The following is a 19,787-nucleotide window of genomic DNA, read 5'->3' on the forward strand; positions in this document are numbered from 1 at the left end:
GCTATCACAATTCCTAAGATGTTTTGTAATCATGTCACACATTCTACTATTAAGGTGATTTCCTTTCAAATGCATACATATGTCATATAAAATGCATTGTGTGTGTGTGTGTGTGTGTGTGTGTGTGTGTGCGCACATGTGAGTGTGTGTGGTGGATGCATGTATGTGCAGATATATGTACCCATGGAGGCCAGAGGCATATGTTGCATGTTCCGCTCTTTGGTCCTCTGCCCCTATTCCACTAAGACAAGTTCTTTCACTGGACCTGTCTTGCCCTCTGTCTATGGCTGCCTGCTGGGCTGGCTCACCAGCAAGCCCCAATGGTCCTCCTGTCTCTCCCCACCTCGGTGCTGGGGTTACAGGCCAGCTTTTGAATGTAGTCCTAAGGATCTGAACTCAGGTCCTGATGCTTTTATGACAAATGTTTTCTTACCTATTGAGTCATTTTCCTCACCTTAAATTGTGTTTTAGGTATTTTTATGGAGGAAGAGAAAGATAGAACTCTCTACTTGTTTGGCTTGTGCTTGGCCAGAGCTGTCCTGGCTGTTCCTCTGCTACCTCTTGGCTTCCTTCCTTCCTTCCTTCCTTCCTTCCTTCCTTCCTTCCTTCCTTCCTTCCTTCCTTCCTTCCTTCCTTCCTTCCTTCCTTCCTTTCCCTTCTCCCCTCCCCTCCATCCTTCCCTTCCCTTCCCCTTTCCCTTCCCCCCTCCCCTTCCCCTTTCCTTTTTCCCTTTCCTTTCCTTTTGCCAAGTGCCTGGGCTTCATTTAGAGACAGCAGCCATATACACCAGCCTCTGGCCCGATGCAGTGCCCACGCAATTCACCTTGGCCCTGGAAATATGGCTGCTGTCAGGCCAGAGAACAGTCTTGGATGATGGCCTGCCATCCTGAGCTGGTGACATCTCCTGCAGACTCTGGTTCCAAAAAGGCCTTGGTAAAGGTTTATCCCTTGGAAAAGTCGTGCACACTGCCTGAACGCTAGGTGGCAGGCTTGGACTGCAGTAATCCCAACCTCATTTGCCAACTCATGCCTGTCTCCAGTTAACATGAAGACTAGCAAATGCCTTCCTTACTAGAGTGGTTATCTAGTGTGCACTGGGCTGGTGGACTTGGCCATGTCCTCCTGCTTTGGCAGTTTGGCTCTGGTCCATCACCAGGTGGTCTTCATCACACTGGAGTAGGTTTTGGCTTGGGCTTTCCCTGTAGTTCTTGGAAGTACAGTTACCTAGTTTTGTGGGTTCTTCCTCGGCTGCCCTTCTGGGGGCCAGGGTATTCCACTCCATTTTCTGTCTGGTTTGCAGACATGCTCCAGGCCCTGCACTGCCCAGACATTTTCCAGCGGGAAGAGTTTGCTTGCTGTCTGTCTCTCCTTTCTGCCCCGAAGGTTGGCTTTCTTGTTACTCTCGTTTGACATATCTTCTCAAGCAGGTCTTCTTTGTGTGGAGGACGAAGGTCGTCATGAACCTTGGAGTCTACTCCCCGAGTGTTATTTAATCATGGCACATGGTCCTCTACGAAGGTAGTTTCTTTTTGAAACTGTGGGGGGGGGGGCACACATGTGCATGTGCGTGTGTGTGTGTGTGTGTGTGTGTGTGTGTGTGTGTGTGTGCAGTTTGCCCACATCTGCCTTATTAGCTCTCATTTCTGAGCATAAACCGTCTCTGATGTAGGGAGTTCCTGTCTCCTGACTCTACCTTGGCTTTCTCTGTGAGTGTGTTTCTTGTCGTTCCTGGGGACAAGTATTGTCATCACTCTCTTCCCCCATCCTGCCAGTGTGACATTCTAAATCAACTGAACAGCTCCCTCGCTTTTTCTTACTGTTGCTCCACCTTACTGTGATATTTGGTGCCCTATCGTGGTTTTTATCCATTCCGTCATCATATATTAATGAATTCCATGACACACTGAACACTGTTCTAAATGCCAGAGATGTGGCTCTCGGGTCAGATAGAAATTTTTGATGTTGTAAAACAAAAACAAAAACAAAAACAAAAACAAAAACAAAACGATAAATGAAGCATGTAAGTAAAAGTGCACAGTCAGTTCTAAGGAGGAAAACGTAAGATAAGCTGGGGTTCTGGGACGGGAGTAAGGAGCCTTCACTGAGGAGAGAGCTTATGGAAGACCTGAAGCAAGTGTGGGATACTGAAGGCGAGGAGTTCCCGGGCCAGCGCAGTGTCAGATGGGAAAGCACCTGGAGGAACTCGGAGGTTATTCAGACAACACCAGCTTTTACTGGAAACCTGTCGGGGGAAGCAAGGAGGTTGTTAAGCCGGGACAGGCAGGACCTGTATGGTTTGTGAGGGCTGCTGTGGCTGACTGAGATGAGGCTGTGGGAAGGCGAGGCTGTAGGCAGCAGACAGAGCTAATTAGGAAGCTCGTGCAATAATTGAGGTGGGAGATAGCAGAACAGTATGTGGACCAGTTGAACATAAGACGCTTTAATGGTAGATTTAAACCATTTGCTAGTAGAGCCGGGCACTTGCCTGAGGTCCCAGTGGCTTCAGAGGCTGAGACACAAAGGATCTCTTGAGTCCAGGAGCCTGGGATCAGCCTCTAGAGAACTGCAAGGCTTCATCTCAACAAACAGAACACCTTAAAAATTGTCAGGGGCTGGGCGGTGGTGGCACACACTTTTAATCCAGCACTCAGGGGAGTAGAGGCAGGTGGATCTCTGTGAGTTCAAGGCCAGTCTGATCTACAGAGTGAGTTCCCGGACAGCCACAGATACCCAGAGAAACCCTGTTGCAAAAAAAGAAAACAAACAAAAACAGAATTGTCAGGGCCCTAGACCTACCACCTGTGAGGTGTGAGTGTAGGCGGACAAACAAGGGAGATTATATGTGTGTAGCCATGTGTGTGTGTAGGTCGGTCTCTCTCTCCCGCACACCCACCCCTGTACTTTAGAGAATCAACCCTACCCAAACTATAGTGAGGATGTTCACTTAGCAATGTAGTCCACCTACTCACAAGAATAGTCTGTCCCAGGCTGATATGTTTTTATTTTCTAAACTATAATTTTCAGCCCATGTAGTATTTCAGGGCATTTATTGGTTTAGAGAGTTCACATTGTGGTAAGTATGTTTATATTTCTCACATGTGTCTGCTTTTTCAAATGTTTTTCATAATGCCACCAAACCATTTATTATCTTACATTGCTGTATGATCAACCACCATGGGTCTGTCTGTCTGTCTGCCTGCCTGCCTGCCTGCCTGTCTGCCTGTCTGCCGGCCTGTAATGGCACTGGCTTCTACTCCATGTACTTTGGCAGGCACAGCTGTAGTGCTTCTGCTGGCCAGAGGCTGACATACAAGATGCCGAGACATTTTTCTCTCTGTCACTGCCTACCACCATCCAGGGGCTCCACCTTACCATGTGGTCCCTCTACAGCAGGGAATTAGAACTTCTTACATGGCCAGCTCCCAATGGCACCAGTGCAGAAGCTACAGGCTTCACATCACCCCACCCCAGAACTACCCAGCTCCCCTCCTGCCACCTTCCCTCCCATTCCAGGGCACAGGATTAGACCTTTGCCTGTGTTTCTGCATTACCTTCCGGAACACGCACCCTCTTTTGAGTGAAGAGAGGTGGCGTCACAAATAAAAGACACCAGAACGGGGCTGATTTGCCAGCAAAGATCAGGGAATAGGGCCTGATGTCAGATAGATGTAATGCATAGATTATTTTCTTGGCTTTGTTGGATTTTGTCACCTGAAGTAACTTTGTGGTGCAAGTTACCGATTTTTCCTGGAATCTAAATTTTGGATGAAAACCAAGGGCAAAGAGTCTTGGTCAACTTGGAGTCGGGTGATGTTGGTAGATCTCACTGAGGCATCTTTCCTCACATGCCTTCAATCTGACACATCCTAGGCTCACTCTGCTCCAGGCACTCGAGCCCTTCATCCTGGGGCCGGTGTCCTTTGGACTCTACATTTCATTCTGGCGCATCTTGTCTGTTGTGGAAGTCAGAGAGACCTTTCTTGCAGGGGACACCATGCAACTTCTCTCTCCTTCCACCCATCATTCCTCATGCCAGGGAATAAGTTTAGGGGGAAACCAGAAGGCTTCAGGCTCCGGGTGGGAAGGGGACAGAAGAGTAGAGGTTACTGCTCCATCCAGGGCCAGGAGTGGTTCTATTCTGTAGAGTCTATTCTACCTTGGCGAAGAGACTGATTTTCCAGTGGGCTCTGGGGTGAACAAGTGAGACCTTGTGAGTGACAGATGTGTCCTGTCATATTGCCACCTCTTCTCTGAAGCCATGTTTTCAGGTGAGCTTCTGTCAGCCATAATGCTGACTCTAGGAGACAGGGTCTGCAGAGGATGCTGGCTGATTCATCCCAGTCTTGAGATCATCCAGGGCTGCCTGACCCAACACCTCACAAGAAATGGGCATGGGATAAGATTGAGTTGCATGGAACAGAACTTGTGTGTAAATATTTAGGTTGAGCATAAACTTCCTTGAACAGTTAGTTTGTGAATAGTTTATGAATGTATGGCCTTGGCCTCTGCGGAAGCTCTGCTGAGGATGAGGGAGAAATGAGAGGAAATAATGGTGAACGTGGTGTGCATGGAGCTCTGGGGAAGTATAGTGAAGGAAAAGGACAGGAGCAGAGTGAAGTGGAGAAAAGCCTTGGAGATAGTATGTGCCCACCAAAGGTCAAGCCTTTGAACCACAAGGGAAGAAAAACTGAGATACAGAATTGAAAGAGGGATACTTGGGATCTACTCAAAACCCAATCAAGATTCTGGTAGTAGAAAGAAACTGAGAATTGAGCCAGATCAGGAACTACATGTAATCCTGTTCCTTTTGAAGGGTTGATGTCTTGGAATCTGCACTAAGGCGGGGCCATCCCCTCAGCCTGCCTCTCAGCAGAGAGCAGGGACCTACTGGTCCCAGTATCCTCTGAGAGGACAGGCCTGCTGGCTAGCCACTGCACTGTTTTCTAAGTTCCAGATTACTGAACTCAGACATCTTCCCTCTGGGGCCATGGGATCTTCACTGCAAGCCTCTAGTCCGATGTCCACCATAGAAACCTTTACCTCCTGCTGCCCACCAGCATTCCTAGGTGAACTTACCCGTGATGCATGATGTCACAGTTGGTTTGTACTGTGTTGCCTGACTTCCTTGATTTGTTTCTGAGCAGCAAGCCATCATTGGCTTGACATCGTTAGACCGGTTCCCTGCAATATTTTGTATTAGTAGCTATTCTTTAGCCCCATCTACCTGTTGGAAGACTCTACTTGAAACTCATATGCATGCAGTCATCTTTCAAATGTGAAACTTTGCCATCTGAATATGAATTTTATGGGTTAGCATGATTCTTCTTCATCATTGAGAAAATTTTTTCATTCATTTTACACACCAATCAAAGATTCCCCTCTTCCCTCCTCAGGCCCTGCCAGTCTCCCCCTCCAAACCCATCCCCCACTCCCCCCCATAAGAAGACAAGGCCTCCCATGGGGAGGCACATCCAGTAGAGGCAAGTCCAAGCCCTTCCCCCTGCCTCAAGGCTGCACGAGGTGTCCCATCACAGGTAGTGGGCTCCCAAAAGCCTGCTCATGCACCAGGGATGGATTCTGATCCTACCGCCAGGGGGCACCCCAGGCAGATCAAGCTACACAATTGTCTCACCATGCAGAGGGCCTAGTCCAGTCCCATGCAGGCTCCACAGCCATTGATCCAACTTTCATGAGTTCCCACTAGTTTGGTTTGGTTGTCTCTGCAGGTTTCCCCATCATGATCCTGCTGCACTTGCTCATAGAATCCCTCTTCTCTTTCTTTGACTGGACTCCTGGAGCTCTGCCTGGTGTTTGGCTGTGGATCTCTGCATATGCTTCCATCAGTCATTGGAGAAAAGCTCTGTGATGACAGTTAGGGTATTCACTGATCTGATCCCTGGGGTAAGCTAGTTCAGTTCAGGCACTCTCTCCACCATTTCTAATAGTCCAGGCTGGGGTCATCCTTGGGGGTTCCTGGCAACTTCCCTAGCACCCGGTTTCTCTCTATCCCCCATGATATTTCCCTTTATCATGGTATCTCTTTCATTGTTTTCCCACTCCATCCCCGTTCCAGCTCAATCATCCCATTCCCTTGTGTTATCCCCTATCCCCTAACCTCTATTGCCCACCTCTCATCCCCAGTTTACTCATGGAGATCTCATCTATTTCCCCTTCCCAGGGCGATCCTTAGCATGATTATTTCTATAAAGAACACATGTGCATGCCAGCTGTGCCCCAAGCATTGTTATGTGAAACATTTTTTGTGGGGGCGGGGAGGAATGTAAACAAATGTTTATTTACTAGAGACAGCAAATCATTGACACAGTAAGGGAACGATTTTTATCAAAATTCAACTTGGCGAACCAAGGGGATTTTTTTTTTTTCTGGGAGGATGAGGGAGGGGTCAGTTACAAGAGCACAGAGGACTTAAAGACAGCTATGTCAAAGGTGCTGGCTGACAAAAGCTGCAATCCTGAAGCTTTGAAAAACTTTCAGGCAGCTCTACAGATCAGAGTGTCTCCACTCTGGCAGCTCAGGTGGTGGGGGAGTTCCTTCTCTCTTATATCCAGGCTGGTGGGAGAATCCCTCCCCTGGCCTTGTGAATCTTACTAGTTTCAGGAACTTGCTACGGACTTGTGAGTTGTTTGCTTCCAGAATCTCATGAGCTTTCCCCATCCCTTCCTGGATGGAATGTTTCAATTGGGAGGGAAATTGCTATGCAACACCTGGCTAGGCCCTGTGGGGTTAAGAGGGTACACGTCACAGAGGTACAGAGGGCACCACCTGGGACATGCCCACTTTCCTCAAGGAATTCAATAAAGTAGGATCAGAGTTATACTGGAAATCGATAGTACTCAAAAGTTGCTTCTACCTGTTGTTACCTGCTGTTGGAAAATGCTGCTTAGGTGACCTAGTATGCTGGCAAGACAAAAGCTACTCTATATACACCTGAAAACTAACTTTACATGTGAACAGGTTTTCTTTGTGCAACCCTCTCCCCAGACCAAGTCTCACCTGCATTATCAGTGAAAGGGTGTGACTATATGACATGCCACCCTCAAACACAACAGCAGATACTTAAATACAGATGTTTAAAATATCAGCCTCAGGAAATGCCATCAAACAAGGGCGAGGCTGAGGTGTCAGAGGCGTCCCTGTTTGTCTCCCGTCCAGGGGTTATGCGACAAAGCATGTGGTTGAAGGTCTAGAACCAAGGACACTGTACAGATTTCGACTGAAGGTCACCAGCCCCTCTGGAGAATATGAGTACAGCCCAGTCGTCTCGGTGGCTACGACCAGTGAGTACACTCATGCTCAATGCTTGCTCTTTAGAGATACGAAAACCACAAGCAACGTAGAGATAAAAATAGACTGTGTTCTCCCGGGCTTTGCTAGAAGCAGAAAGGACTCCATTCGTAAGCCCCGTGATAACTTTGTTTGCTGCCCAGGCCTCTTTACAGCATGCCATGAGGAAGGCCAGCTATGCTTTCCAGAATCGGGAGAGCTGGTTTGGTGCCAGGATTGTCCTGTTCATGGGCATCTGGCACAGGGTAGAAGTCACCTTTCTCAGGAAGTGGGTCAACAGGGATGGGCTGAGCATTGCTTCCTCCATGGAAGTGTCTACTGTAGATGCTTCTGGGCATGTGTGCATCCTGTTTGGTCACAGCCTTCTGGTTCCCTGGGTTCTGAGACTGAAGAAAATCCCAATCAATGCTTCCCTAGCCACAGGGAGGTAATGCTTCACAGAGGTGGGCAGGGGGCTAGCCACACTCCCTCTGACCACCTCGGCCTTGTCCTGGTTTTATGTCATTTCCTGAGACTGATATAATTTAAAACACCTAGAGGTTTGTGTATCTGGTGTCGTGTTGAGGGTGGAATATTTTACATATATTCACACCTTTTCACTGACAATGCAGGTGAGATTTTGTTTTGGGGATAGTTGCACAAAGAAAATCTTTACACGGGTAACATACATTTCAGTTTTATCTACTGTGGCTTTTGCCTTGCCTGTACCTGTCCTGTGGTCTGCCATTATGTCCTCGTGACTGAAGATGATTCGGATTTTGAGCTACTCTACTGTGCCTTTGGTGCAAGGACGGCAAGAGGGGCCTGGCTCCGGATGAACAGATTTCCAACAGAGTTAGTTAAAGCTGAGAGGGGGGACCTCACCTGTGGGCCGAAGTGAAGCGTAGTTAGCCACGCAACAGGGTCATTTCATAGGTGGCATGCTGCAGTCGGCGGTGCAGGTCAGGCAAGAGGGTCTGCGCCTTAATTTGGTGATGCTGAAGGCACTTCTCAGCCCCGGAGTCCAGGGGGAAGGAAAGAAGGCAGAGGAGAGAGACAAAGAGAGGGGGAGGGGAACGTTGAAGGGGAGGGGGGAGAGAGAGCACACTGGGAGCTCAGGAGGGCAAGGGCAGGGAGCAGCAGGCAGGGGAATTGCTGACATAGAGCCTGCCTTTGAAAAACCTCTCCTGGGGACACAGGCTGCATGCTCCCCCAGGCGGCCTCTGCACTCCCTCCTGACCTCCCCTGCGGTTCCAGCCTCCCACAGTCACCTCTTCGCTTTCTGCTCCCTGGAGTGCCTAGTCCCCTGCTCTGCCCACTGCACATGCTCCATGGGCACGGTTGGCGCAGGGCTTCATCCCTGCACACACTTGAGCTCTTCCCCACTTTGAGGCAGGCTCAACACTTCTCCCATCCAGCTTTACATATTTGCCTGCCTTTTACTCCCACTTACAGTGCAGGCTCCGGGATGGAGGGAGGGGTGGGTTAGCCAACGCTCACACGCATGCGGGGCTGGGTCTGTGGGTGGATGATTAATTAAGATTTGGTGGAGGAAGTAGGAACACAAAGAGGCACACTGGCTGGTTATTTTTCTTTTTTCTTTTCTTTTCTTTTTGGCCCATTGTCATGTCTTGGGGACAGATCCATTTCTCACCTACTGGATGAGTCACCTCACTTGAATGTAGCTGGAGAGGTGCACACAGCTGGTTCTGCAACTATCTATGGTGGGCTCCAAGTGACCTGCTGCCCCCTGAACAACACATCCAAGCCAGGGAGGGCTTCTGACTTTTTAGCCAGAGTTCACACACGGCCCCTTTACGACGGTAGAGAGACTGGCTTGACTATGCAGGTCAGCTGATAAGGAAGGATGTGCCTGTGGCTAAGTTTGCTTTTTGCCCAGCTGACTTCAGAGAGGCAGCTCTAGATATCTGGCCTAGGAATTTGTCCTTAGAGTTCTATGGCTTCTATAGGAAATTAGATAAGATCTCTCAAGGGACAGGGGTATGCTGGTAGTGACCTGTGTGCGTGCCTGCATGCACACCCATGCTCACACGTTAGGACTCCCAAACACTGCGCTTGACTGTTTCTCTGCTAGCCTCATGGGGCTGTGCTCAATGAAGGGACTGGGGTCCTTGGCGGAGGCAGGCCTCTGGCTCGGCTGATTGATGGCTGCTCTCTTATTCTCTTCTACTATTCAGTGTGGGCTGTCTTTAGGAGGCAGAAGATGCTAAACAGAGAATCGAGAATGCTCATATTATACAGAGCAAGCAAAAATGCTTCTGTGGGCTTATAATTTGCATTCAGTCTGAGAGCATTTTAATGAATCACAAAAGCCTGCACTTTGTTTGAATAAAGGATGCTCAGCCTTTTTTTTTTCCTTCCCAGGTAAAGTACATGAGGCTCTTGCTTAAATGAAGCATGCAATTTTAATCAGCCAGACCCTTAAAAAGAAAGAAAAACAGCTGCTACTTGTTAATTGGCAAATATCTTCTCCAATGAGTTCATGATTTATTCACTGCTTTTAATAAAGACCTAAGTTCTACCAAGGAAGGTGTCATCACCACATTATACTTGTAGGCACTTCGGCAGCTAGATGACCCTCATTTGAGTGAGATGGCTTCTCAAAGCCCATCCTGCCCATCCCCTCCTGGGGTAACCACTGAAGGCACTGCATCCGCCTCAGATGGGCATCCCAGAGCATCCTTGACATGATGCCTGCAGTCAGGACACTCAGTGTAAGCACTGTGTGGTCAGACCCGCCAAGGCCAGCCTGTTTATATTCAATTGTACATGTTGAGGCCATTCTCCTGGGCCAGGCCTGCAGAGTCTTGACGAGCTCCTGGTTGGAAGGGTGGAACATGTTGCTCACCCTGGAATTTCCTCTCTGTTCTCTGTGATTCCGGCCTACAGTGGAAGCGAAAGCGGCAGACAAGGCCTTTTCACTCTGTCTTGTGAAATTCTCGCTCACAGTGTTTCTTTGTAAAACATTTTTTTAATATCGTGTGTGTATGTCAAAGGACAACTTTATGAAGCTGATTCTCTCTGTCCACCTTCTCGTGGGATCTGGCATGGCATGCAGATTCCCAGGCTTGTGTAGCAAGCGTCTTTACCCTCCTAGGCATGCCACCAGCTCATGTGAATAGGCTTTCCTGGGCTGACCCACATGGTTCCAGTGGGATTCTCAGCTCGTCTCTGTCTTCCTCGTTCAGCACCTTGGTAGCAGGAAAGTACTGACTGAGCTGTCACTGAGAAGGACTCTCATAACTGACCAGTGGTTCCCCCCGCCCCAAGGCTCAGTAAGTAAGTTGTAATAGCAAGGATGCTGCTTTTCTCTGTCTCTGCAAGGGAGTCCCTTTGTCCCCAGAATCCCACGTAAAGCACCAAGGATCCCTAGCAGAAGTGGGAATAGATAGCACATCTATTTTAGCTATGTCGTTACACCAAGACATCTTTGTTGCACACAGCCCTCAAGCTCATAAGCATGAAATGAGCTTGTTTTGTTTTTGAATATTATTGTACACCAGCACTTCCTGGATGTGGCAGGAAGTGCCTCCATCAAGAGACCTTACTGTGCAGTGAGGTGGGGGCACAGTGAAGTGGGGGCACAGTGAGGTGGGGGTGCAGTCAGGTGGGGGTGCAGTGAGGTGGGGGCACAGTGAGGTGGGGTGCAGTGAGGTGGGGGCGCAGTGAGGTGGGGTGCAGTGAGGTGGGGGCGCAGTGAGGTGGGGGCGCAGTGAGGTGGGGTGCAGTGAGGTGGGGGTGCAGTGAGGTGGGGGTGCAGTGAGGTGGGGGTGCAGTGAGGTGGGGGTACAGTGAGGTGGGGTGCAGTAAGGTGGAGTGCAGTGAGGTGGAGTGCAGTGAGGTGGGGTACAGTGAGGTGTGGGTGCAGTGAGGTGGGGGCACAGTGAGGTGGGGGCACAGTGAGGTGAGGGCACAGTGAGGTGGGAGTGCGTTGAAGGGAGTGCAGGTAGCCAGTGCAGAAATGGGGGGCTGCTACAGGTGCTTTCAGACCTTGCTATGAATATCACAAGTCTACACTCCCTGAAGCTTTTAGGCATCACTTTTATTTGGCACTTGTTGGGGAGGGCAGAGGGAATTACATTTATTTTAGATTCTGTATTTTAAAACAGTAAGAATAGAAACATAACTACAAATCGGTCAGATGCCTCAATGCCTGTTAAATTATGGTCCCAGGTGAGACTTGGCGAGCTCTGGTGCCACCTACTCCTAACTCACGACCTTGGACAGCTTAGTGTTGCTCAGCCCTGATTTTGCAGCTTGGAGGAGAGTTTTAGAAGAATGTGGAGTCCTTTTTAGTAAGTGTAGATTTAGAATACTCACCACATTGGAAAATTCAGTAGAGACCAGATGAACTTCCAACACTCCTGTAACATGTTTTTGTGACATCTGGATCCTGAGAGACACAAAAAGTGTGCTTTTTTGTAGACAATAGGCTTCTTATAGGCATACTGTCTCTCCCTTTACGTAGGAAGGAAGGAAGGAGGGGAGGGAGGACAGTCTACTGGTTAGTTAGCCCCCTGAAGTGTAGTGGTCACACAATGGTCTATGGATAAGTCCACTTCAATGTAGCTGGGGTCCACAAACAGGACACTGTTGACATTCTGGATCTGGTTAGGCCCCGAGTGGTGGCAAGCTGTCCTGTGGTTACAGGATGCTAAGCAGCATCCTGGACCTTTCTCTGCTAGATGCCAGCAGCATCTCCAAGGCTGTGACAACAGAGGTCTTTAGACATGTGTCAAATGCCCTTGGGAGTATAACGTCCCTCTAGTGAAATTCCTGGGTTGGGCGAGACCTTCCTTAGAAGAACAAGGCTGGCCAGGGCCTTAGCTTTGAAACCCTAGCACAATACCTTGATTTGAATGAAGCCTTTGGTCTAAAGATGTGTGAAATGATGAAAAAGATGTATAACACGACTGAAGAAATCTTTCAGAGCTTGGTAAACTTTAGAAGATAGAGCTTTCAAAGCAATTTAAGTTGATATCAATTGATTCCTACCTAAAAAGAGAGAAGGAATCAGCTGTGGCCAATCTGATCCACCTGCTCCAAGTTTTACCCCCCCCATTCCCCCTCCCACCTCCTGCACCAAATCACTTGGTTACTTTGAATGAATGTCAGTCACCTACTGAGGACTCCCTTGCCTGGGAGCTGATGTCCCAGAGAGATTTCCACAGGAACAGGGCTGCCAGCGGGTTCTGCAGGTGGGCTGTGAGAGGGAGTGACAGGGTTAGCGGCACCTCAGGAGGGAGTCTGGGTTCAGAACTGTGTGATGGGGAAGGACCAGCTGCTTTTCTTTAGAACTTAGAATTGTAACAGTTTGAAATTGGTGGTAATGTTAATCAGAAAAGTGTGTGTGTGTGTGTGTGTGTGTGTGTGTGTGTGTGTGTGTGTGGGACCCCGTTTATCCCGTTTTCTCAGAGACTCCTGTGGTGCTATTGATTGACCATCTAGTGGTATAACTTAGATCAGGAGCTGCAAACTGAAGCCAGGCAGGCATCACAAGTGTGGGAGGGTTGTTGGACATGGTGGAGTGTGAGAGGGTGAGGGAGTGCCGTACTAGATGCCAGTAGGTAGGTGTGTTGGGCATCTGTCACTCATCACTTATGTACCTTTGAGCTCAGCCATGCTGATTTGAAAGGCATGGAATGTGGAAAAGGTGAAACCATAGACTAGTAGTTGAAGAGAATGTCTTCCTATGGCCAGCTGCATTGAGGCTGAGCCTGTGGGTCTGCCTCCCCCTCGCCCCATCAGAGTTGACATCCATGTCTCTGTGCTAGCCATTGTCCCTCTCAATTTCCCACTCATCTTATTGTCTTTTCAGGCTCGTTGTCCTCACCATTTCCCCCTTGGCAGACTACCATCCCCTTTAAGGAGTTTCTCACATGCTCCCCACCTCCATGTGGAGATGAGCCCCATTTGCTCTCCAAACATAGGGAGCTAAAGCAATTGTCTTTGTTGTTGAAATGTTTTAGCCACTTTGGTAGAAGAAAGCAACATGTTGTGATACTTGCTGGGGTTTCCTTAGTCACAAGAGACATTAGGAAGGATTATTCTGATGGTGGCACTCATGAAGAAGTACCTCACAGCTTGAAAATGTCCCAGTTCTTTGGATCAGTCTGTGAAGTTTCTCCTAACATGTGAAAAACAGGTCTTTCCCAGTAAACGAAGCAGTTGAGTAGGAAATGTGAGCCTTGAGGACAGGGACAACTCCATGCCTTCTTAGAAGTGAAGATGAACATCTACCCAAGGCCACAGGAGAAAGAGTGAGATCGAACCTCCCACCCCTGCGTTGTGGATGACCGCTCTCCATCTGCTTTCTCTAGGGGAGCCCATAAGTAGCGAGCACTTCCATCGTGCTGTCAATGTGAATGATGAAGATCTCCTGCTTCGAATATTGGAAGGAGGGTGAGAGAGTGCTGCCAGCTTTTCTGTTCTTTCTTCCAGTGCCCATTAGGTGCACAGGCCTACATGGCACAGCTTTATCTTGTTTTCCTAGACAAATTCTCTAGTGCCTTCAAAAGCACCTCCTACATTTACCTCAGGTGACTGGTACGAGGTAGGGAAGTCTAGTTAATAAAGAGTCATGGAGACCCCTGTAAATGATACGGTTTGTGTTTTTTTAATGAAAACTGTAAAAGAAAATTACAGGTCTGGGCATCATGCTTTGGCTCCAGAAGCAATTATTATCCTTTGATTATCCAGTCCAGCATTTAGTACAGGACAGTCTGAAATGACCACATGTAATACCAGGTGGTGCCAGGGATCAGCAAACCAGCTGTCTTGGAGACTAGAAGGTTGGTAGGATGCTAGAGAAAAAAGGGGGCGGGGAGGACACGGTTGCTGCAGGAGGGATGCTTGAGGCTGCCTCCCATGTAGATGTACTTTAGATTCTTCTGTAGCGTGGTTTTGTGTACCACAGAAGGCAGTGGTTTCTGAGCTGGGCTTTGGTAAGTTGATGAGAGGCTTCCACAGAATGCCAGACTCCGTGGCTGACAACACAGGATGTGTGTTCTTCTCTGAGCCAGTAGGAGAGTAGGAGCCAAGGGAAGAGCCAGGCTCTGGCCATACCTGCTCCTATGGTAGAGCTGCACATTGGTGCCGTGCTCTTCCCAGCTCATGCCCAAGAGGCTTTGCTGGTCACAGACTATTCAATGAAAAGGCACAATGATTTTGAGTTGAAGGAAGCTTCTGTTCCCAGTAAAATGACAATGTTTTTCATGAAAACTTGAACCTTTAAAACTATTAGGGCATTGCAAGACAACAACAACTTCATGGCCCAAGAGAAACTGTCAGTTTTGGTAAATGAACCTTTTCAGCACCCCCCCCCCACACACACCACCCATGGGCCCTGCAAAGTGCTGTTAGCTTGAGGGATCTCTGCTGTGAATGACAACCTCTTCTCTGCTTTCCTTAAGCCATGTAAAGGTGGACGTGCCTAACAAGTTTGGCTTTACTGCCCTCATGGTTGCTGCTCAGAAAGGCTACACCAGGTAGGGCGTCTCCCTGTGCCTGTAGGTGTAGCCAGCACGGAATGGCAGCCTCTTTTCTTTCCCTTTCCCAAGCTGTCCCCTGGAATGGCTCCCAGTCAGGTTCTTGTTCTGGGTTAGGCAGCACACAGACAGGTTTGTATTTAGTCTCTCACCGTATGTTGTACACGTCTTGCGAACAGTCAAGATTGGAATTTGAGTTTCTTTACACGGAGGTGAGTGAGGGCACTTTGGGAACAGGCTTCCCCTTGAGGTTATCTATCCCACAGGGATGGCTGTAAGCGCTAACATCTTATCTTTCAATCATATTTGTCTTTTAATTGCAACAATGCCATTTTGAGCGACAATAGAAACGTGTTCTCATTAAGTGTTTCTGTTTGATCCTCTATTAAAAATGGCCATTAAAATGACATGAACTGTTTGTGCCATGTGGGCAGGGCTGGGTGCGATGAGTGGTTCATGGAGGGCTGGGACCCTGTTTTTGGTGGGGCTCAGCGGGCTTCCAGTTTAACAGTGCCTGTCTTCAGAATGGGTCGAGGGAGGTGTGGTAAGGATGCCCTGAATGTCACATTACTGAGTTTCATTTGGGTTACCATGGGCTCCAAGTCGCCAAAGCCATTTGCCTCACTACTTTCAGCTTTGTTCCTTCAGGCTTGTGAAGATCCTAGTTTCCAACGGCACGGATGTGAATCTGAAGAACGGAAGTGGCAAGGACAGGTAGGAGGTGGGGTGACTCTGAGAGCTGGCACGCTTGCGCTGTGTTATTAGAGTGTACTCAGTTTTTTTGCCTTAGACACTTTGTCCAGTTCATTGTGAAAGTTCTGAGAGGTGAGTGGGCCCTCCTGGGGAGACGGAGGGACAAAGGCTGGCTTGTTCTTCTGTGGTTTCATTCATCAGATACAACCTGTCCAACCTTCTCCAGCTCAGCAACCCATAGCTCTAAAAACAGTACCACCAGCTCTGGCACATGGTTCCTTTCTTACATTCCAGCCTTCCTCTGCTACCCAAGATGCCCAGGTGTTTGTAAAGGAGCAGTCAAAGTCAGTATCAGAGACACCACTGCAAAACAGTGCCGTGGTTCCCATCACACCAGTTGGGGTTACAGCACAGGTTCTCAGCCTTCCTAACACTGCGACTTTAATACAGTTCCCCATGTTGTGGTGACCTCCAGTCATAAAATGATACCATTGCTACTTCATAACTTCAATTTTGGTACTGCTATAAATTGCAATGCAAATATCTGATATGCAAGATGTCTGATATTTGGCCCTTCAAAATGGGTCACAACCCACAGGTTGAGAACCTCAGTTCTCACAGAGAGTGATTGGTATTCATGGACAGATGAAGGAACATTTTGAAATACTTAAATATGAACTGTTAGCAGTTAGATATAACTATTTCAGCACATCCAGCATTTATTTGATGATAATTACATGCCATGCCTGGGTCAAACAGGGAGACAAAAGCAACACCTTTCCTCAGGATGCTCACAGGGTACATGGTGTACACAGGCTTAAGGCTTGGGCACTGCATGCATGCATTTTTTTTGTGCCATATTTTGTGGGTTTTTTTGTGTGTGTGCATGCATGCACATGGGCATGTGTCAGTGCACACGTGTGTGAGTACACATTTATTTGAGTGTGGATGTAAAAGAATGTGGAGGCCTGAGTTAAGGTGTTAAAATCGGAAGACCTCCACCTTGCTTTTTGAGGCAGGGTCGCTCATTGGCTGCTAGCTTGCTGATTCAGCTGGGCAGGCAAGTTCCAGGGAGCTTCCTGTCTCCACTTCCACCACCAGTAACGAGTTACAGGTGCATGCTGTCATACCTGGCTTTTTACCCACCCAGTGATCTCCACAACCCCAAACATGGCTTTCTCAAGCCAGAAAGCTCATCTAGCTCGTTCCAATGTGGTGACAGATAACATTTAGACACCATTTTTAAAATTATCTTCCAAGTGACTCTTAAACCCATCTAGAACTAAGCCATCAATTGACCGAAGATTTTGAAAAGAATAATACCAGTTTGCAAAGCAAACATTTTTAAGGAGTGTAGAAAACAGGCAAGAATCAAAAGAGAGAAAGGGATTAGTGAGAATATTTTCATGTTGCAAAAATGTATGGGACACCTCTTAACAAAAATCTTCATGATAAACCAATGTCTTATACATCAAAGAAAAGAGAATAAAATTGGACACTGGGAAGAGAAATAATGGTTATAGAAGGCATTTGAAAATGAAAAGAAAATGATGCATTGTGTCCCATAATAGATTTGGTAATTGTGTTGAAATGTATACTTTTTAGAGAAACTCAAAGCTACCAGAATCAATCCAAGAAGAGGAAAATTAAAAATGAACAGTATCCATGTAGACCATGAGAAAATGTGTTCCAGTGCTCACTCCTTAGAGGCTCTTGCTTCCGATTTGCATGTCTGTACTGAGCTTGGAGTTTCCATGGCAAAGACAAGCTGGAAAGCTGCAGGGAACATCAGCGTTATTGATAACATATGAAAAGGGCTGGGGTGCAGCTCAGGGTTTGCCTAGATGTACAAATCCCTGGGTTCAACCCCACTACTGGAAAAAAAATGGTAGCAGGTCCTTTGCATGTCTGTAGGTATTTATATTTGTAACCCACTTCCTCCCAGTCAGAAAGATATTTAAGAAGGTAAGGAAAGGCTTCTAACATAAGATTCTTCCTTAGTAGATTCAAGTGAAGGGAGAACTTGGGTGCAGCTCGGGACCTTGTCAGAATCAGCTAGGTGTCTGTCAGCAGAAGAACACAGGGAGAAATGTGTACACTCGCAGTGGAGTTTTATTCAGCCATAAAGCACAATGAAGTGACACCTTCCGGGAAATGGATGCATCCAGGCATGATCAGATTAAGTGAAATAAGCCAGATTCTGATAAATGTTGCATGTTTTCTCCTATTTGTGGACTCTAGGGTTTATATAGATACACACAGTCACTTATGTATAAATTATACAAAAGCAGAGGCAGGCCAGGGCAGGGGCAGATGGGAAACTAGCCCAAAGGAGAGTGGAGGGTATGCATGTGGAGTATGTGGTCTACTTGAGAGAAATTGTCCTTATGAAACCCAACACTATGTACAATGAATATACATGTGCTGGATACATGTGCTTTATGTCAATTTGACAGGCTAAAGTCATCTGAAAAGAGAGAACCTCAATTAAGAAAATGCCTCCATAAGATAGGGATAAAGGCAGGCCTAAAGGACATTTTTTAAATTAGTAGTTGATGTGGGAGGGCCCAGCCCTTTGTGGGTAGGTGGTGTCATCCCTGGGCTGATGGTCCTGGGTTCTATAAGAAAGCAGACTGAGTAGGCCATATGGAGCAAGCTAGTAAATAGCCACCCCTCCATGGCCTCTGCATCAGCTCCTGCCTCCTGGTTCCTGCTCAGTGTGAGTTCCTGTTCTGAGTTCCTCCAATGATGGACTAGGATGTGGAAGTGTAAGCCAAATAAACCCTTTCCTCCCTTACTCGCTTTTCAGTCACGGTGTTTTGTCACAGCCATAGACACCCTAACCAAGACAATCCATCATTAAAAAATATTTTACGGCCAGATAGATGGCTCAGTGAACAAAGACCTTAATTCCCAGCACCCACGTAAAATGCCAGCAGGAGTGTGTGCATCCATAATCCCAGCACTGTGGCTGGGGCCTGTGGAGGCAGAAAGATGAAGGGGATTATCCGCGGCTGGCCCAGCTCCAGGGTCAGCGAAAGACCCGCGCCAAGGGGTAAGGCAGAGGGTGCTAGCGTAGAGATCCTGTGCATATATGCACCCCAAAGAGACCCTCAGCCTTTGCACAGCGCCTGACACAGAAATAGCAGGCAGTGTCAACGTCTACGATTTGTTATTTTTTGAGATGGCGGGTGAGTTGGTTTCTGTCTTAGTTTAGGTTTTTTATTGCTGCGAAGAGACACCATGACCACGGCAACTCTTATAAAGAAAACATTTAATTGGGGTGGCTTGCTTACAGTTTTGGAAGTTCTGTCCATTATCATCATGATGCAGAGCATGGCAGCATGCAAGCAGATGTGGTGCTGGAGCTGAGACCCCTACATTTTGACTCAGGCAACAGGAAATCGACTGACTGACTGTCACACTGAGGGAAGCTTGAGCAAAAGAGACCTCAAAGCCCGCCCCCACAGTGACACACTTCCTCCAACAAGGCAACACCTCTTAATAGTGCCACTCCTTTTGGGGGCCATTTTCTTTCAAACCACCACAGTCTCACTGTGTTGCCCACGCTGGTCTGGAACTCACACTCTTCCTGCCTCAGCCTCTGGAGGAGCTGGGATGACAGTTGTGTACAGTCCTACTTATCTCTATACAAAATGGTTTATTTATTTACTTTTTATAAAAACATTTCAGTTCTCCAGTGTCATTTGTTAGCCCTGGTAAATCCTCCTGAGTCTCAGCTGGCTCGGGGGTGTGGTGAAGAGTACAGGCAGCAGACAGCGTGGTGTCAAACCCCAGTCCTTCAAGGACACAGTACACACAGCCTGTCACCCTGGACAGCAACCTCAGCAGACGTCCTTATGTAAACCACGGGGTTAGTGCAGGCAATGAACGGGTTAATATAGGGCATGTGTGGAACAGGGTCTGGCTCTTGGTGAATGCACCTTATACTCTATTCATGACTGGACAGTGTTTTGGAAGACACAGGGGTGAGAGGTGTGCTTCCTCCTGGCCTGCAGAATTCAAGAGACAACTGTCGAAGACTTGAAACTTAATAAGGAGGTTTCCTGACATGGCAGTTATAAGATAATTAAAAAAAAAAAAACCCGAATGCCAAGTGTGGTGGCACATGCCTTTAATCTCAGCACTCAGGGGACAGAGGCAGGAGGATCTCTGTGAGTTCCAGGACTTCCAGGGCTATGAAATGAGGCTCTGTTTAAAAAAAGGTACTAACTCGTTTATATCTAAACACAGTAGAGCAGACTAAACCCCCAAAGGCAAGAAGCCTGATGAAAATATCAG

The 19,787-nt window shown here is 47.8% G+C and overlaps 1 protein-coding gene across 4 annotated transcripts in view; it reads left to right on the plus strand.

Annotated features, from left to right (window-relative positions):
* Fank1 (fibronectin type III and ankyrin repeat domains 1) overlaps positions 1–19,787 on the plus strand; it is a 107,082-nt gene that overhangs the window by 80,642 nt on the left and 6,653 nt on the right. For 2 of the 4 annotated variants that reach the window (XM_006976935.4, XM_076554223.1), the window contains 4 exons: positions 7,174–7,298; positions 13,626–13,707; positions 14,718–14,792; positions 15,441–15,506. In XM_006976935.4, the coding sequence (XP_006976997.1) occupies positions 7,174–7,298; positions 13,626–13,707; positions 14,718–14,792; positions 15,441–15,506 (348 nt within the window). The remainder of the gene's footprint in view (positions 1–7,173; positions 7,299–13,625; positions 13,708–14,717; positions 14,793–15,440; positions 15,507–19,787) is intronic. The other 2 variants (XM_042285122.2, XM_076554229.1) reach the window with 1 other exon arrangement.

The sequence above is a fragment of the Peromyscus maniculatus genome, chromosome 1, assembly GCF_049852395.1.
Source record: "Peromyscus maniculatus bairdii isolate BWxNUB_F1_BW_parent chromosome 1, HU_Pman_BW_mat_3.1, whole genome shotgun sequence".
NCBI classification, from domain to species: domain Eukaryota; kingdom Metazoa; phylum Chordata; class Mammalia; order Rodentia; family Cricetidae; genus Peromyscus; species Peromyscus maniculatus.